The sequence below is a fragment of the Plasmodium malariae genome (genome assembly GCF_900090045.1).
Source record: "Plasmodium malariae genome assembly, chromosome: 8".
Classification (NCBI taxonomy): Eukaryota; Apicomplexa; class Aconoidasida; order Haemosporida; family Plasmodiidae; genus Plasmodium; species Plasmodium malariae.
The window spans coordinates 883,520-902,501 of record NC_041782.1 but is presented as its reverse complement, the minus strand read 5'-3'; the positions used below and the strand labels follow the sequence as shown (position 1 = coordinate 902,501).

Genomic DNA, 18,982 nt, shown 5'->3' with positions numbered 1-18,982 from the left:
AAAATGGGCACACGCAAAATGGAAATTCTTCACCATTTAAATTGAATTTAGTGCGCACAGTTATAGCGCAAGTATACATACATACATGGACGCATATACATATACGTTCCTATACATGCACACATGCGAATATATATATGCAGTTACATATATTTGCAATTATATATATAACAGTTCTTTCCAAAATGCAAGAACAAAAGTACCAGTAAAAATTTATAAGCAAACATGCAAAAAGCCTATGCTCTTTTTTGACAGTTTGTTTAGCCTTTAAAAACAATTTTGTTATTTTGTTCTTTTTTTTTCCCTTCGTCATGTAGATTCATTGTAACTCGCATTTATATTCAAATGTGAATGATTAATTTAAAAAAAAAAAAAAAAGAATCTTTAAAACCATTAAAACATAACAATCGATATAGGCACTGTTTCGATATCAAAAAAGCTGCTACCTAATTATGCTCATCAAAACAAATAATACTACAGTATTCTTTGGAAGGTTTTCATAAGAACGAGAGGCAGTTTATCCATTTTACTATAATACGTATATAATAACTCTAATATATAAGTTAGGGTTATACACTCGAAAAATATGTAAAATCGTTTATTTGCTTTTTGTTCTTTTAAAATTTACACGTTCTTTTTCCATTCTATTGTTTTACCTTTTAAAATTTTTTTTCTATTTTCTTAAAAGTTCAAGGTAATTTACAAAAATTGGTTATTCACTACTACCTACAATACTTATTTTTTTATTGGCAAGTTATGCTAGAGTGATGTTTCGCATGCTACAGCCCCGTATGCATTCTTTTATTATAACAGTATGAAAAGTAATGTGTTAGTAGTATTACACTTTTTTATGGAGTTACTATATGGTATGGTAGTTTTTACATATAGAATGTCACTAATAATATACAAATTAATTAAAAAAATATACAATAAAAGTAATTTTTTTCATAACAAAGAAGCGATATTTACTGTTCAGAAGGAACATATAAAATAGAATTTATAGATGACAAAAGAAAAAATATGAAAGAACAATAATATATGAATGCAATTATTAGTACCTCCTTCAACATAGGATTTTTACATAAATATTTATGTGCAAATTTATACACCTTGAGAATACATAAGAAATATTTTTTTTTGAAGTTGACATTTAATAAATTAATTTATTTCTGAAATCGAGAAATTTGTTTTAAAAAAAAAAAAAAAAAAAAAAAAAAATTGTTTCGCTAAAAAAAATTATTTTTTCATATTACTTTTTGTCGTAATAAACCACAAAGTAATTAAGAGCTAGAATACGTAAATATATCATATGAATACCCTTTTATTAATTACATTTATTATTTTTATATTTTGAAGTAAAAATTCAAAATAAGTAAATTGCTGTATTTTGAAAATATCATTTAAATTTGTGTCCTTTTTTATTTTCTTATATTATTTTGTATGTTTTTAAATTTCATTTAAATTTAAGAACGCACGATATTAAAGAAGTAAATTCCTACGAAGTTTTTAAAACATATATAATATATATTATATATTTTATATTTTATATTCGTACACAGATATATAATTATACAATAACTATTATATTCGTAAGCACATATATATATATATATAATATATTCCTACATAGATATATATATGTAATTTTACATAAAATCACAAAATGTAAAAGGCATTATTGCATAATATAATAGAAATTATTGGCTTCTTTTAAGATAACATTTCACTGTCAAGTATCTATAAAAAATTGAATATATTCATATAATAGGTTTTCCCACCCAAGTTCATATCAAAAAAAGAGAAAAAAATGAAGATGAAAATTCCAAATAAGTACAGAAAAAAATAGAGAAAAAATGATAAAAGAAAAATTATGTACGTATTTTGTATTTTATAAATATATATTATACATTTAGTACGTATTTATTCTGCATTTTTTCAGCATTTTACATGTGCATATTACGCATTTATTACTTATTTATTCTTATTTTTTTAGTATTGTACATGTACTTATTACTTATTTTTTATTCATTTTTTTAATGTGTTTCTATTTATTTTATTAGTTTCATTCGGTGTAAAGCACAAATTAAAAAAAATAATGTTTATGAAAAGATTATTGTTTTAAACACTTTTCATGGACATATCTGTACCTAATATGTGCGTTTTTTGAATTACACATGTATGCTTATGAACAAACGTTTATGTACATATGTATGTTTATATATATGTATATACCCTTATACATGTTAACACCTCTATATGTATTTTTCATCTATTTGACGTATTTGTGTTTGTACTTTTGTGATGTGTTATTGTTACAATGGAAAAATACATGTTTTCTTTATAGTCCAGGAGCAGGAGAAGATGCACTCGACCCAATTTACATAAAGGATGATGATGGTTACGATATTGATACCTTTTTAGTGCCTGTTCACTATAAAGTAAAAACAAAACTACGAATGAAATTTATTAGAACATTCGAATGGAAGTATAACTTTGCATTATACCAAATTTTTACCTACCCTCATATATTACATCGTTCATACGTACATATATACATACAAATATACATACATATATACATACAAATATACATACATATATACATACATACGTACATACATACATACATACGTACATACATACATACATACGTACATACATACATACGTACATACATACATATATACATACATATATACATACATATATACATACATATATACGCACATATATATATACATATGCATAGTTTCTGGTTCTCATATGGTACATGGATGTTTTTTGTATTCGTAGAGCTATCTGACGAAAGTGTTAATTCCAAATGGAATTTTAAAAAATAGAATAGAAAAATTAGCTTTTGATATAAAAAGGGTATATAGAAACGAGGAGTTTCATGTGATTTGCTTATTGAAAGGGTCAAGAGGATTCTTTAGTGCTCTCTTAAAATATTTAAATAGAATTCATAATTACAGTTCGAGTGAATCACCAAAACACTTATATATTGAACATTATGTACGTGTTAAATCGTATTCTAATGATCATTCGTCGGATAGACTTGAAATAGTGAGTGAGGACTTATCTTGTTTAAAAGATAAACATGTTTTAATTGTAGAAGATATAATAGATACAGGTAAAACATTGTTAAAATTTTGTGAATATTTAAAAAAGTTTGAAGTTAAAACAGTTGCAGTTACTTGCTTATTTATTAAAAGAACACCTTTGTGGAATGGCTTTAAGGCAGACTTCGTTGGGTTCTCTATACCAGATGCTTTTGTTGTAGGATATAGCTTAGATTATAATGAAATATTTAGGGACCTTGATCACTTATGTTTAGTTAATGAAGAGGGATTAAAGAAGTTTAAAAATATGAACCTTTGAGGACGCATCTTTTTAACAAATGCTTTTTCCTAGTTAGAGTTTAGGTTTTGATGGAATTTTCAATAAAATGTTTTCGCCTGGAACTATAGTTATCTTGTATATATAAATGTACGTATATTTACACACATATACATATTTACGCATGTCCTTATACCCGCATACTCCCGTACCCACATACCAGCATTTACGCATATGCACATGTACATATGTATCTCCTCATATGCGCTTATATGTTTGCATTTACTTATTATATATACAAATTTGATAACTAAACATATATGAAAATTTAATTACCTACGAAGTTTTAAAATAACAGTACATTTTTCATATATATGAATTCACGCATTTTGACAATTCAAAAAATTATAACGTTAAAATTAACCTTTTATTTTTAATTTTTAAAGCGTTGCCTATTTTATATTTAGTGCAGATACAGTATTTTTATGAGTTTAATTAAAAAAAAAAATAAATAAAAAAAATTAAATGAATGAATAAATAAATGCAGAATAAACATATTAATTAAAATCAACAAAATTGGCAGTACTGATAAAATTGACAGAAGGATAGTACTATAAAGTATAAAACTAGTTACACAGTGCATAAAATGTAGTTTTCTCTTAAAAACAAATTATACATTTTGCACATTGAAATTCTAAGTTAACATATAGTTATCAATTTTCGTATTAGTGTAATATTACATATATTTTTATATTATTCATTATTAATTTGCTTTATTTTAATTTTACTCATACTCCATTTTATGTTACTTCATTTTATTTTTTTCATATAGCAACCAATAAAAAAAAAAAAAAAAAAAAAAAAAAGCGGCCAACACAAAAAGTAGTTAAGTATGAAATACCAGGTTTACCATGTTAAAATTTTTATGTGAAAGTGTATTTGTAAAAATATTTGTAAATATTTATGAACGGAAACAAAATTGTAAATTATTAATTTAACATAATTGAATGTCTTTTCATTTTTTCTTTTTTTTTTTATGTATGCCACTTATATAACCTTTCACAACTGTATATCTTATATTATTTTATTTTTCTTCTTATTACGTTCCTAAAAATTTTGCGTAACTTGACAGACATATATTTTAGTGTTAATGTGCATCAAATTTTCCACTGAGGTATGTAAAATGACAAATGAAAAATTTTATTAGGTAAATAATTTGAACCTTGACTGTTGTTGTGTTGGTAGTTTTATCTGTTTTTTTATGTCTTTTTAGACGTCTTTTTATCTGTCCTTTTTTTTTCATAATTATGTGCTATGAATAAAACAGCTTCCATTGAACAAGTTGTATTCTTTTACGGTAAAACATAACACCACATGGTACCTATTTTTATAACTGTTCAAAATATACACAAAGAAAAAAATGTTTTTGTGTGTGCCTTTCTTTTCTTTTTCATTGTTTATTTGAAATGTTTTTTTATCCTTTTTATTTACTGTTTTGCTTTTAATTTTTCGTAAATGTTAACTATACTTTCCATTGAATGAACCATAAAATAAAAAAAATATATATATAAATAAATATACATATATATACAAATAAATATACATACATATATATATATATATATATATATATATATATATATATATATATATATATATATATATATATATATATATATATGTATAGCAATAGAATGCACAGCGCTGAATTTGTGGCTTTTCAAAAGTTCTTTTATTCATTTCGTCTTTTTAGCTATTTTAATAACTGTACCTATTAAAGGTTATTTATAAATATACAGAAAAATAAAACTTTATTAACAAAATTTTCTATGGACGAATTTTATGTTTACATTATATTATATATTGTTCATATTTAATAATTTTAAAATGTTCTATTTATATATAATAAGTTGTATAAATAGTTCTTTAAAAATCGGGAATAGCAATTTCAAAAATTGCACAAACTAAAGCATTTTGGAATTTATCAAAAGTTTTTAAAGTACATACGGGCATTAAATACAGTACACATCATTATGACATTGTGAAAAAAGGTAGATGATTATGCCTAAATGAAAATAACAGATAGGATTAAAATGTGCAAAATGTGTTTTATATAATATGCATATGTACATATGGACGTGATTATGGGCACATGCTCATATATTTACATGTACATGTGTATGTAACATATGGAAATGTGTCAATTTATTACAGATTTTGTACAACTTAATTTTCAAAAAGAAAGCAAAATAAACACTTTATATTTAGAAGAGTAACCCCGAATTATAGCCAATCATAATTTTTTTTTTTTTTTTTTTTTTTTTTTAATTAATATTTTAATTTATTTGCCTATGAATTGTATTAAAACATTTCAGTATGTACGAACTTGTTTACGCAAATGAGTAAAAGTGTATCGTATATGCATATATAAGTAAATCTATGCATGTATGTACATATACATTTTTCAGTTTTCTTTTTTTTTGAAATTTATTATGTGCTATTTTTCATATTAAGTAAAAAAATAAAATTTGTACAAATAAAAGAAGTTTTGTGAAAAATATGAATTATGAAGAGGGCTAAAAAATTTGGAGATAATTAAAATACATTGTTGTCATTATATAAATAGCTTATTTTAATATTTGAAGAATACTGTTTTTTTTCAGTTTTTAATTTTTATTATTTTTTATTTTCCATTTTTCTTTTCTCCTTTTTTTTTTCTGCAGTATTTTTTTGGTATTTAATTTTATCAGAACGTTTTTGAACATTCTATTGAGATGTTAAAGGTGTGTATATACGTATACATAAAACAAATACGTACATAATGCTTATATATATATGTAGAGGAAAAGGAGAAATTGTATCGAGATTTATTGGATGAAGTGTTTTATTACAATTTTTGACAGTACTCTACGACCGTTTATTCAGAATTACTTTTAGTACTAAATATAACGTAGTATTACATATTAAGTATTAACTAATCATTGTGTGTACTTATATAAAGTGTAAATTCAAATAATGAGTTAAACTGAAAGTATAAATATGTACAAAGAAAGATGTCTCTGCATAAAGAAATTTGTAAATATATTATAAAATCGGGTTCAAAACCTATTCAAAAATTTGAATATGAACCTACTAAGAGAAAAACTAGCAAAATAACAGAGCTTTTTAAGAAATTTATTTTTCCTTCTTATTTTAAATTTATCCGAGCTCCATATGAAAGGTGGCAATTTTGTGCAACAACAAAATTTTTAAGAGAGCATGGTAATTGGAAAAGCCCTCATTATGTATATGTGTGTAATTATGTTAACTTGTTTATGTATATATAGATTTATACCCACAAATAAACATATATATATATATCATACCCAATTGTTCATTTTGCTGAGTTCCACTTTATCATTTTTGTATGGATGCAAAATTTGTAAACAGTAAAAAGGAACTCAGAACTGTATAATAATAAAAGACACTATTGAGCATTTACGAACATCTAACATTCGAATGATTAGGAATAATTTATTTGTAATGGTTACCGTTTGATGTATAACAGTTGTTTTTTCCTTATATTATATAACATTTATTTATTTTATTCTAATAATTTTATATTATTTTTTTTTTTTCTTCTTTCTTCTTTCTTCTTTCTTCCCTTGTTTTTAGGGTTGATGTATGATGATATGTACAGCGATAAAGACCCAGTTATTGAAAGAGCAATTTCTTTATTACCAAAAGATATACAAATAAAAAGATATAGAAGAATGTTAAGGGGTACCCATATAAATTTTCTAAGACTATATTTACACCCCTCAGAACAAAATTACGACCCATATATACCTTACCTTGCTCCATATATTGAAGAAGCAAAATTTCAATTACAAGAAGAAGAAGAATTATTGGGTTATCATCCTTACGATAGAAGGTTATATACTGGTGGTACAACTGGTTTCGGTGATTTGGAGCCTGGTATGCATTTTCTCGTTTCAATTCCGAATCTTTATGGAGCAGCTATTCCTCATACGAAAAAAAAGTAAAAGGTGCATCTCTTCTGTCATACATATGTATGTATCAGGTATATGTATATATATATATATGTATATGCACAAACTGCTATTCCTTTAGTACACAATTTTCCAAGTGCAGAAAGTTATAATTTACATGAGGCTACGTTCGTTATGTGTACACATTAACTTGAGTACACCAGTTTTTTTAGGTAAATATGAGACTACACATACATACGTGCAAATAAAAATGCACAAGAATACAACTGAGAATATATACTGTGCCTTACATATATAAACATGCCATGTACATATATACATATATATATATTATTATATTTGAGGAAAGTTGCAAAATTTTGTAGTGTTTTTTCATTTTCTTTAGCTCTTTTTTTAGCCATTTTTTAACATCTTTTGTTTTTTTTTACGAATAAGAAATTTTTTAATGTGTACATTTTCAAATAAGTAAGTATATGCGTATAAGGATGTACATATGCATATATGTATGTACGTATGTACATATACATATATACACCTTTTAAAGGAATGTGACATTACAAAAAAAGGGGAAAAAAAAAGAAAAAATTTTAACTTCAAATATTTGAGCATTTTTTAAAAATTATGAATGAAAATGCTAAATATTCATTCAAATCATATAAAATCTATAACAGTTATAATTTCATAAATCGATACAAAAAAAAAAAAAATTAGTGAAGAATAATAATAAAAATAAATTTAAATACACCTTTTTGAAAAAATAAAAAAAACAAAAAAAAAAATAAAAAAATCAAAAGCAAAAAAATATAAAAAAAAAAAAAATCAAAAGTGGTTATATCCACCTCTTAGCACCAAAAACATATGCATATTTGAATCATATGGATGTGGGAAAAAGAAGCATTTTAAAAAGCTGTATATAGAGATGTATGTGTGTATATACGCATACCTATATCTGTGCAAACTTGTAGTGATACATGCAAAAAAGCGAATAAGCTGTTTGAAATAAATATAATTAATAGAAAAAGGGTATACTTAGGTATGATAAGAAAATTTAGAAGGGGAAAAGCCTAAGATACAAAATTTAACTTACGTATATAAAACTTCGAGTTTTTTCTTATTTTTTCTCTTTTTATTCCTTTTTTTTTTTTTTTTTTGAAATCACTTATCTGAAACGTATATGAACTTGTTTAACTTTGAATTAAGGACAATTATGGTCATAGTTAATTTTTCTATTGAAAAAAAAATGTTTTGACATTCGGTACTAATATCTTTTAAGTACACATTTTTCGTATCTACTTTTATATACTGTGTGGATAGCTTCGATTCTGGTATAAATTCTAACGTCTTCAAAATATGTGAGCATCCTATTTTCAGGTAATTTGACGCTCTTTCCTGCGCAGTGGAATTAAAAAATGTATATATATATATATATATATAAATATATAGTATGTGTTGGTCTTCATCTTAGAATGTTTTTTCCTTCGTTTTTGTTCTAAATAAGCACTTATTAAATGTACATTATATTTCATTTAACAAATTATGTGCATATGTATACGAAAATGAGCAGTTAGTACCACGTAACTTTTTATCTCAATAAATAAAGACATTTACTGTAGCATTAATGCTGTGTAATAATATATATATATATATATATATATATATATATTAATATGATCAATTCAATGATATTACCAAAGAATTATTTATGGAAAGGATTTCATCTGTTAACGTTTTATAGGAAGGAATAAAATTTCCATCTTTGTCATGTGTACCATATTCTAATAAATTATCTTTATTAATTTTTTTTTCTGGTGGTAAAGATTCATTTGTTTGTTTAGAACTATTTTCTTCATTTTTTTTTTCATTTGAATTATCTTCTTCTTGTTTCTTTTCATTTGCATTATTTTCCTCGTTTTTTTTTTCATTTGCATTATTTTCCTCATTTTTTTTTTCGTTAGAATTGCTTTCTGCATTTTTTTTATCGGGTCCGCTAACATTATTACTACCGCTATTATTATTACTATTGCTATTATTACTATTATTACTGTTATTATTATCGTCTCCTTCCTTTTCTTTCTTTGTGTTATTATTACTATCATTATTTGTTTTTTCATCATTTTCTTTATGTAACATTAGAAAGCTGTAATTACTTCTGTTGTCATTGTTTAAATTGTTTCTTTTCATTAAATTCCAATGTCTTTTTCTCTTAGAATTTGTGTATATGGACGATTTAACATTATTAGTCCACATTATGAAAATACAAATAGCAAAAAGTACAAGTAGCCTTTTCATTATTATGTTTTTATTTTATGTGTGTGTCTTTATCTGCGCATATATTTGTTCTCCCTTTTTTTTTTTTTTTTTTTGTCTGCTTCAAGGGGGGCAGATTATATGTTAATCTGTTTTACTACTTCAAACAAATAATTATACTGTATTTATTCCTCCTTCTTCCTGCGTTTTATACTATGTTTATGCGTTACGTGTTATGTGTTATATGTATATTAATTATGTAGAACTATCTTAATATGATGCACAGTTCAATTTGTTTTTTCGGCATGCAAAGAATAGTTTTGTTCTTTACAGAAAGTTACATCTTTATAATTTTAATTTTAGTTTTAGTTTTAGTTATAGCTATTGTTATAGTTATAGTTATAGTTATAGTTTTATTTTTAATTTTTTTTTTTTTTTTTGTTTTAAGTATTTAATGTCCTTCAGCTATGTCTTTGTCTTTATTTAATAATGAGAAAACGAAAAAAGAAAAACTAAGGATGCACAATGAAATAAAATTATTTTTACCTGTTTTATAATATACTTAAAATATCTTAATAAATAGACAACCTAAACATTTAAAACATAAGGAAATTTTGAAAATACCTCCGAAGTAAGATTGCACTATAATTAAGAAAAAAAAAAAAAAAAAAAAAAAAAAAAAAACTAATAAATGAAGAAGCGAAGAAATGGAGATGTGAATAAACGAGGAAAAAACAAACAAATAAATGAGCAAATATTTTTAAAGGCAAAAGTGCAGCTGTTTTGTTGCAATAATTTTTTGTGTGTAATATGAAACTTGTTATTCCATTTGTTTTTTTAATGCTGTACATTGGTGCATGTATTTTTTGACGTATGAGAAACAAAATTTACAATACCATTTTCCCTTCAAAAAAAAAAAAAATAAATAAATAAAGCAAAAAGATGGAATATTGTAAAGGTGTACTTGTATAACGATGTAATGACTTAACAATGAAGTAGTACGATGGCGCAATACCACATGACGTAAGGAAGGAATAATATGTGAAGATAAAATCGGAAGAAGGACTTATTAGTTATTCACAGTGTTAAGCAACTGAATATATGATACACTGTATAAAAAAAAAAAAAAAAATTTCTAATTTACAGTTAGCTTATTATATATATTATGATTTAAGAGAAGGACGTATTGGCTTTCGTATATTTTACATATATAAAAACAAGCTTTAGTGTTATATGTACATATATGTATTCGTGTATGTATATATATATCTATGTATGTGTGTATATATACCTATTAATGCATTTATATGTATGTATATTCGCGCGTTCACCGCTGAGAATGCTAAAATATTTTTCATATAAATATACAAGTACAACAAATGCACTAACCACGAAATGTAAATATATAAAAAATAAATTCATCCAATTTTAGGAAACAGTTTTAAACTGAAAAAGTTAAGAAAATTGTGAGTGCTCATCCTTCTTATGGTGAAACAACTCTTATATACCGACAATAACAGAAAATGGTATGATAATGTAGAAAATACAATTTTTATAATTTTTAAAAAAATGAATATATCTTATGTACAGTGAATTATATTACTCACTGATGTGAGACTGAGTTAACTGGTTAATCAACAAAAAATTGCAATTCCTCTTTAATAAATAATTCAAAGTAGTATCCTATAATATTGTGTAATATATTATAATATGGTATAGTACAATAAGGTATGGCACCATATGGTACAGTATAATTCAGTATACTATAATGTACTCTTATATAGTATACATGCAAATGACATAACCTCTGTGTATATAAATATTTATGAGTAGGTATATGTAGATATAAGTAGGTATATGTAGATATAAGTATGTATATGTAGATATAAGTAGATATAAGTAGATATAAGTAGTTATAAGTAGATATAAGTAGATATAAGTAGATACACGTTTATATAAATATATATATGTAGATATAAGTAGATATAAGTAGATACACGTTTATATAAATATATATATGTAGATATATGTATAATTGTGTACATATATGTAAATACATGTGCAGTACAAAGCAGGCCCCTTGAGAACACAATGAGTTATATGAATAACTTTCAAAGGGTTTTGTACGCGTCGAGATTTATGAGAGTATTTGGAAAATTCAAAAGAGCGCAATTACGAGAAAAACCACAGAGAAAAATCGGGCCATTCAGCAACCCAGTAAAAAGGCTAGTAAGATTAAAAGAAAAAGAAAGATTATTTTGTGATATTGGTATGCCTCGTATAATTCCAAGGGCCAAGTCAGGAAATAAAGAGAAAATTTTAGAAGTAATAAAAGCCCCAAAGGTAACAAAAGAAGTGTTAGATAGAAGATTAGAATTTTTATTATCAAATGAAAGTGTATATCAACAACTGTATAATAAGATGTATAATGGAATTACTCCTTATCAATGTGAATTATACATGTGGGAAAGACAAATGAGAGATTTACGTAAAATATACAGAGCACAATATTTACATAAATTAAGTGAAGTTACAAATGAAGAGAGAGATAAACAGCTGAAATTATTGTTACAAACAAAAGAAGATAAAAGAAAAAGAAGAGAAAATATTAGAAATAGAATATTAGAAGATAAAAAAAGAAGAGCTATTTTAAAAGATCGTTTATCACTGGAAAAAAAAGTTACACAATCTATTCTATTTAAAAGACAATCTGATATTAAAAAAAAAAATATTTACTGGCTAGCTAAATTGCAGAAAAAAAGTGTATACTCAAATGAAGAGGATTTTAAAAAAAAAATAGAGGAAAATAACCCTCTTGATGATCATTTATTTAATCGTAATATTTCTACAAGTAATTTGTACAAGGAATTAGGGTATGAAGTAAGGGGCGAAAAAAGTGATAATACTAAAATTTTTAAAGTAGACAAAGTTTACAGAAAATTGGTGGAAGATTCATTTGAATTCTTAGGAGAAGATGAAGAACAGTTTGAAGAAAATGTTCAGGAAGATGGTGAAAATATAACACAAAAACAAAGGGCGCATATATTATATTCCTCTTTTACGAATGAGGAAAAAATTAAGCTTCTTGATGATAAAATAGCAATACTTGGAAAAAAAATTGAAGAAAAATCATTTGCAAAAGGGCTGGAAAATAATAACATTATGTTTTATATTCAGCTGAAGGATAAATTGGAAGCCTCAAAGCAGGCCTTTTTAGAGAAAAAACATTTAGAAAATATTGGCAAGTCGGACTAACTGTGTACTATTTTTACCATGCATACCATTATACGTGAACAAATATATAATATACACGTATTCGTTCCCATTTACTACGAACATGCATTCTTGAATTTTGTTGTGATTTAAAGAATTAAATGTGTACTGTGTATACGTATATATATTCACACGTAAACTTATGAGTTATGTAATATTATATTTTAGCTTCATAATATATAACACCGTTTAACGTTTATTCGAAAATTAATATAAACAATTTTTGTTTATACTGTTATTTAGATTTTGATTATTTAACTAATTACTGTTTTTTTTAATTTTTTAAATAAAAATAATGACCTTTTTTTTTTTTTTTTTCTCTTTTTTTAATTTTATGAAATTTGGAGAAATATACTCTAACTATAAAAATGAATTCTTATTCTATATACCCCGGATTTGCGCTTTTTTTTTTTTTTTATAAACCGTTGAAAAGGTATGACCTGTATACTTTTAGCATTGAACGAAGAAAATATTTATGAAAATATAGTTATACATAAGCGATACTGTTATATATATATGTATATGTATATGTATAAGTATATGTATATGTATATGTATAAGCATATGTATATGTATATGTATATGTATATGTATAAGTATATGTATAAGTATATGTATAAGTATATGTATATGTATATGTATATGTATATATATATGTATATGTATATGTATATGTATATGTATATGTATATGTATATGTATATGTATAAGTATATGTATATGTATATGTATATGTATATGTATAAGTATATGTATATGTATATGTATAAGTATATGTATATGTATAAGTATTTTTTTTATTATTTTTTTTTTAATTCTCATTTGTCCTATTTTTTAACAGTTAACGTCTTCCATTTTTTTCTCCTCTAATTCTGTATTTATTAACCACTTAACCGCACTTCTTATTTATTCGTTTTCCTTATCAGCTATGACAAAAGGATTTGGCTAATGCTGCAACGTACATGATGTTCAAGTATGCATTGGGTATCTTTTATCGGGAAACATAAATATTCCGCATTTTTTTTTTTTTTTTTTTCTTACTATTAAAATATGTTGCATATTATGTTTTACACATAAAATAAAAATTTTTCTCGATGTAATTAAAATTTTACCGTTTACAAAAAAGTCATATGTTGTATAGCGTGCGAACACGCCCACACACATACATATATATGTATTTATATGTATATATATGTATATATATGTGTATATATGTGTGTATATGTATATATATGTATATATAAGTGTATATATGTGTATATATGTGTATATATGTTTTAAAACACATTACACAAAAAAGACAGATAATAAAAAAAAAAAAAAAAAAAAAAAAACAAATTGCAATTCATAACTTTTAAATATTCCATTCATAAAGAAAAACAGATGTATGAAAAAACAAATAACATTATGATAAAAGGAGAGAAGCAGAAAAATAGAAAGAAATTTATGCGGCAAAGAAAAATTAAGACCTTGTTTGTAATTCAAAATACATGTCAAAAATAATAGTATGAAAAATGGTGTATGAGGTTAAACATGATGAGTATCCTGTGTTAGGATCTAATAATTTTAAAACAAAAGAAAAAGACAGTAAAAATATATTTATTTATAAAATATAAAAAGACAGGCATAAGGAAAAACATAAATACTTGCGTGAGCAAAGCGAGTTAGCCAATTGAGAAGTAACAATATTATATATTTACATACACGTACATAAGTACAAATATAGACTTATTCGTTTACGGAAAAAAAAAAAAAAAAAAAAAAATTAATTTAAAAATGCAAATTATTAAAATACAAATAGAGATATTATTTTCAGATGAAACAACAGTAATACCTTGACATTCTTTAAAAAATTCCTTATTTTCTTTTTTTTTTTTTTGATGTTTTGTTATTGATTAAGTCTATCAAATTAATGCTAAGTGAGCCAGAGCCAATGGATAACTTTTGTTCTTTCTCTTGGGGAATTTCACATTTTATATTATTAATATCACATTTTTTTTTAGCTATTTCAAGAAAACTCCTTTTTGGCAATTGATTATTTTTGTCCTTTACGTTTAATGGTTCAGAGCTATTAAAATCAGTTTTAATATTCTTATGCTTTCCATTATTCTTATTTTCATTTTTTTTTTTAGAAGTATTATTTATATTTTTCTTAATTGCATTATTTGGAACATAAACCTTATCTTCACTTTTGTGCTTCTCGTCCAATGCGTTCATATTAACCAATCCTTTACTCATTATACAGTGATCATATTGTAACATTGCATCAGTGGGTAATTCTTCATGGATATATTTTTTTTCCTCCATATAATTTGAGTATCTTATTAAAATTCCATAAAAAAGGGAAAAAAACAAATTGTACTAAATATTAACAATATCAGATTTAATTAACCTTGTTGATAGTAATACCCGCATTACTATTCACAAGCACATATATGTGTATAAATGTACGTGTGGGTATATATATATATTTGTTTGTTAATGCATGTATATATATATATATATATACGAACAAACATATATGCATATACTCAGATATTGTCTCTTCATATTCTTCCATACCTCAGAGAACTAGAACTTGCGCTGAGTGAATCATTTTGTATGCTTATTGTGTTGTTGGGCAGGTTCCAGTAACGTTTCTCTTTTCTGTTAATTTCTTCATCCTGTTGAAAACATATTCACGTATTTATATATATGTGTTAAAATTTTCGTTTTCTTTTTTCTTCTTTTATTTTAATTAATTACGGCTAATAGTTTGAAATATTTCTCCTCCTTAATTTTTTTTTTCAAAATGGTAAGGTGTTTCTTTTTCCTTTCAGATATTTCTTTCTAAATTATGTAGACACAAAAGTGACAAATGGATAGAAAAAAAAAAAAAAAATATTATAATAACAAAAAAATGTAAAAAAAAAAAAAAAAAAAAATGACTATATTCTTTATCATAATTTTTTAAGTTACTGAAAAATACGTTTTGGTTCTTTTGGACAGGATATCATCTAAGGAAATAGAAAAAGAAATAACATCAAATACATAATACGCGTTTAAACACTTACATATATAAACATATAAATTGCCTACAAACATATAAATATATCTTTACACATATGAACATATATTCACATGTTCATTCATATGGTAGCAAAATAAAAAAAAAGAAACCTCCTAAATAGTATAACCTATATTTAACGACACAAACAAAACGTTAACACCCAACGGTAAGTGCGATAAAATGGTATTCCTGTTATTACAAAAAAAAAAAAAAAAAAAAAAAAAGATTGTTAATAGAAGGAAATGAACGGAAACTGAAAAGTACATATATATTATATATACATATATACATATATATACATATATACATATATATATGTATGTACGTATACATATACACGTATGTGCATAATTAAGTGATACCTCCTTCGGATTTTTTCATCTAGCTCAAAGGACTCAATGTACGTAATTTGTCTGTTGCACAAGAATTTTGGCATTCTGTTCATGTCATTATCACATTCAAAAAAGAGCAATCTTGTAAAAGAAAAATGGGAGATGTGCAACATAATCAATCTGAATAGTGATATTAAAATGTACATATTTGCATACTTACGCGAATATAAAATCATATATTACGGTATACAAATTGTTACACCATTTCTTCAAAATTTACTTCAAAATAAACGGGTCTAGAAATATACACTGACCATCTATACACTGATAAAAATATATTTCTATAAATAAATGTAGTAAAAATTTTAATATGTGCAAGTATCAATTTTTTGGTGATGCAAATTTTGATACATTAATAAACATATAGCTTTTACTTTACTATAATTTGCTTTAATACAGCTTTTTTTAGCTATATTTTCTTATGTTTTTCTTTCCTTTTAACACTAACGATCTAAATATTTTAAGTTCTCCGACTTTTCGTTATTATTTTTCTCAATTTCCACATTGCATCTGTTATCTGTTAGCTCTTTTTGGTTCTTCAAAAATTCAACTTCTAGCATCATTTCTTTTTTTATTTGTTCAATGCTATCCTGTAAATAACAATGGAAAGGACAAACTATGATATAATAATGGTTAAATAATGATACGAATAGGAAAAATAAGCATGGTGCACCATTGTTAGATCTGCCCTGGGTTACTTCAAATTATGCACATATATATATATATATATATATATGTATATAAATATATATGCATATAAATATATGCATGTACGTATGTGCAAGTTTTTCCTATGTGCACTTCTTTCCGTTTCTTCAAAAAGCACAAAGAGATAAATAGTGTATTACGTAAACGTCATGTGCCAAGTTATCATATAAATAAAAGCAATCGAAGGAGTTTTCATCGATATTCAACTGTGGATTCAATTTGTCTATCGGAATATTTAGGTACTCACTGATTTTTAATTTAATATTTGATATAGCCTTTATTATAACATTTTCATCTGATGCAAAAAATTTCATTTTTTTATTTGTCAGAATAAAATTAAAAATTGTTAAATCCTTTAACCAAATAGAGAGAGGGTTATATATATAAAATAGTTTCGAAAACTGTATGCCTAAATTTAAATTTAATTTTAGTATTTTATCCGAATGATTTTGACTATAAGTAGTTAAATTTTTGTTCATATTATCAATGTTTACAATATATTTATAATCTATATTTTTATTATTTTTTACAAAATTATTATTGGTAATTTTAAAAGTGTTATTGAAATATAATCTATCTGATTTTAAGTTAATTTTCTTATTTTCTGTATATAATAAGCACATATTTATATTATCCTTAATCTTATAATTCTTGACATAATGAAATTTAACAACACGCAAATCATTCTCATTAATTATTTCAAAGCAGATTGGGCATTTTTTCCATGTTTTCTTCTCTTCATCAATAAAATATTTCAAAATACAAAAAAAGCAAAATATATGTCTACATTTTGTTATTCTTGGAGATATAATATTATTTTCAAGACATATTGGACAGGTTAAGCAGGTATTATCAAATGTGATATAATCAACTTTTTCGATTTGTTCCCACTTTATATTATCATCTATATTTTGCATTAAATAATTTTTTTCTTTTACATAATATCTGAAATTACAATTTATATATTGATTTGTATTTTTTTTTACAACAGGGGTATTATTATTTTTTTTAGAAACATGTATCCTCGTAGGTTTATACCTGTTGTATTCAACTATAAAATTTACATTTGTTTCTTTTTTATTTTTTTTCCCTTTTTCGCTAGTTAAGTTTTTATCTTTACTGAGACTTTTATTCTCTTCTTCATTTGGATTTTCCAAATTTTGAACTTCTTCCTCGTGTGTGTTCTCTTCTTCATTTCTATTTTCCATTCTATTTTCCCTTATATTTTTATTTTCTGTCCTATTTAACAATCCACTATTCAAAATTTCCCCATGCCTAACCTGTTCATATTTTTTCAGCTCTTTAACCTCTTCATTTACCTGACCTGTTAATACTAAAATATTATCACTTTGGTTTAAACAATTTTTCTTGTCCTCTTCTTTATTAAATTGAAGCATGGTAAATTTGATATTGGCTTGGTTTTCTTTTTTGTTTTTTTGGTCAAAAAATATTCTTTGTGATTTATAAAAGGGTGTAAATGTCGAAGTTTTATATTCTTTTTATATTTATGGGATTGGCTTTGTTTATAAATATGAACTAATGTGTATTTTAATTTTTTTTTTCTGATTAAGTAAATCCCCATTTTTCATGTTTACCCTTTCATCGTGCATTGTCAAATTTGTGTGCGCTCTTTTTACTGTTTTTGTAACAACTCTAAATGTGCACTGTGCAAGTAGTTTCCCCTTTTTGCTCAGCTGCTTTTTTTGCGTTTATTTTGTCCTTTCTCTTCTGTTTCTACCTTTTGTTCCACTTTTCCTAATTTTTTGGTACAAGGAGTAACTCGAATTGACTGCGTGGAAATGTTTTACCCTGTAATGTAACTCAATTTAATATAATTAAATATCTTAGATTTATTTTAAATCAGGTAAACAGGGGCCTATGCACACTTTCAACAATTGGCTAGAACAAAAACATAAAAAGAAAGAGGATGCATATAAAATATAAATACAAAAACATTAAATAAATTTTTTTGTGTATCTATATAA

The 18,982-nt window shown here is 24.5% G+C and overlaps 5 protein-coding genes across 5 annotated transcripts; 3 read left to right on the top strand and 2 right to left on the bottom strand.

The window, feature by feature from the left end:
- Nucleotides 1-2,095: 2,095 nt before the first annotated feature.
- On the top strand, nt 2,096-3,378 carry HGPRT (hypoxanthine-guanine phosphoribosyltransferase, putative; the record flags this gene model as incomplete). Its single annotated transcript, XM_029004441.1, has 3 exons — nt 2,096-2,115; nt 2,345-2,438; nt 2,794-3,378. The coding sequence occupies 3 exons, from the start codon at nt 2,096-2,098 to the stop codon at nt 3,376-3,378; spliced, it is 699 nt and encodes a 232-aa protein (XP_028861130.1).
- A 3,011-nt stretch (nt 3,379-6,389) lies between these two features.
- Nucleotides 6,390-7,361, top strand: QCR7 (cytochrome b-c1 complex subunit 7, putative; the record flags this gene model as incomplete). The annotated part of the gene is made up of 2 exons (XM_029004440.1): nt 6,390-6,597; nt 6,991-7,361. 2 exons carry the CDS (start codon nt 6,390-6,392, stop codon nt 7,359-7,361), a joined length of 579 nt encoding a protein of 192 aa, XP_028861129.1.
- A 1,122-nt stretch (nt 7,362-8,483) lies between these two features.
- PmUG01_08028200 (conserved Plasmodium protein, unknown function) lies at nt 8,484-9,617 on the bottom strand (the record flags this gene model as incomplete). Its single annotated transcript, XM_029004439.1, has 2 exons — nt 8,484-8,717; nt 9,018-9,617. The coding sequence occupies 2 exons, from the start codon at nt 9,615-9,617 to the stop codon at nt 8,484-8,486; spliced, it is 834 nt and encodes a 277-aa protein (XP_028861128.1).
- Nucleotides 9,618-11,666: 2,049 nt separating this feature from the next.
- Nucleotides 11,667-12,830, top strand: PmUG01_08028100 (conserved Plasmodium protein, unknown function; the record flags this gene model as incomplete). Its single annotated transcript, XM_029004438.1, has 1 exon — nt 11,667-12,830. The coding sequence occupies one exon, from the start codon at nt 11,667-11,669 to the stop codon at nt 12,828-12,830; it is 1,164 nt and encodes a 387-aa protein (XP_028861127.1).
- A 1,875-nt stretch (nt 12,831-14,705) lies between these two features.
- Nucleotides 14,706-18,394, bottom strand: PmUG01_08028000 (E3 ubiquitin-protein ligase, putative; the record flags this gene model as incomplete). Its single annotated transcript, XM_029004437.1, has 9 exons — nt 14,706-15,168; nt 15,411-15,511; nt 15,594-15,677; nt 15,807-15,844; nt 16,025-16,086; nt 16,260-16,370; nt 16,510-16,570; nt 16,738-16,879; nt 17,138-18,394. The coding sequence occupies 9 exons, from the start codon at nt 18,392-18,394 to the stop codon at nt 14,706-14,708; spliced, it is 2,319 nt and encodes a 772-aa protein (XP_028861126.1).
- Nucleotides 18,395-18,982: the final 588 nt, after the last annotated feature.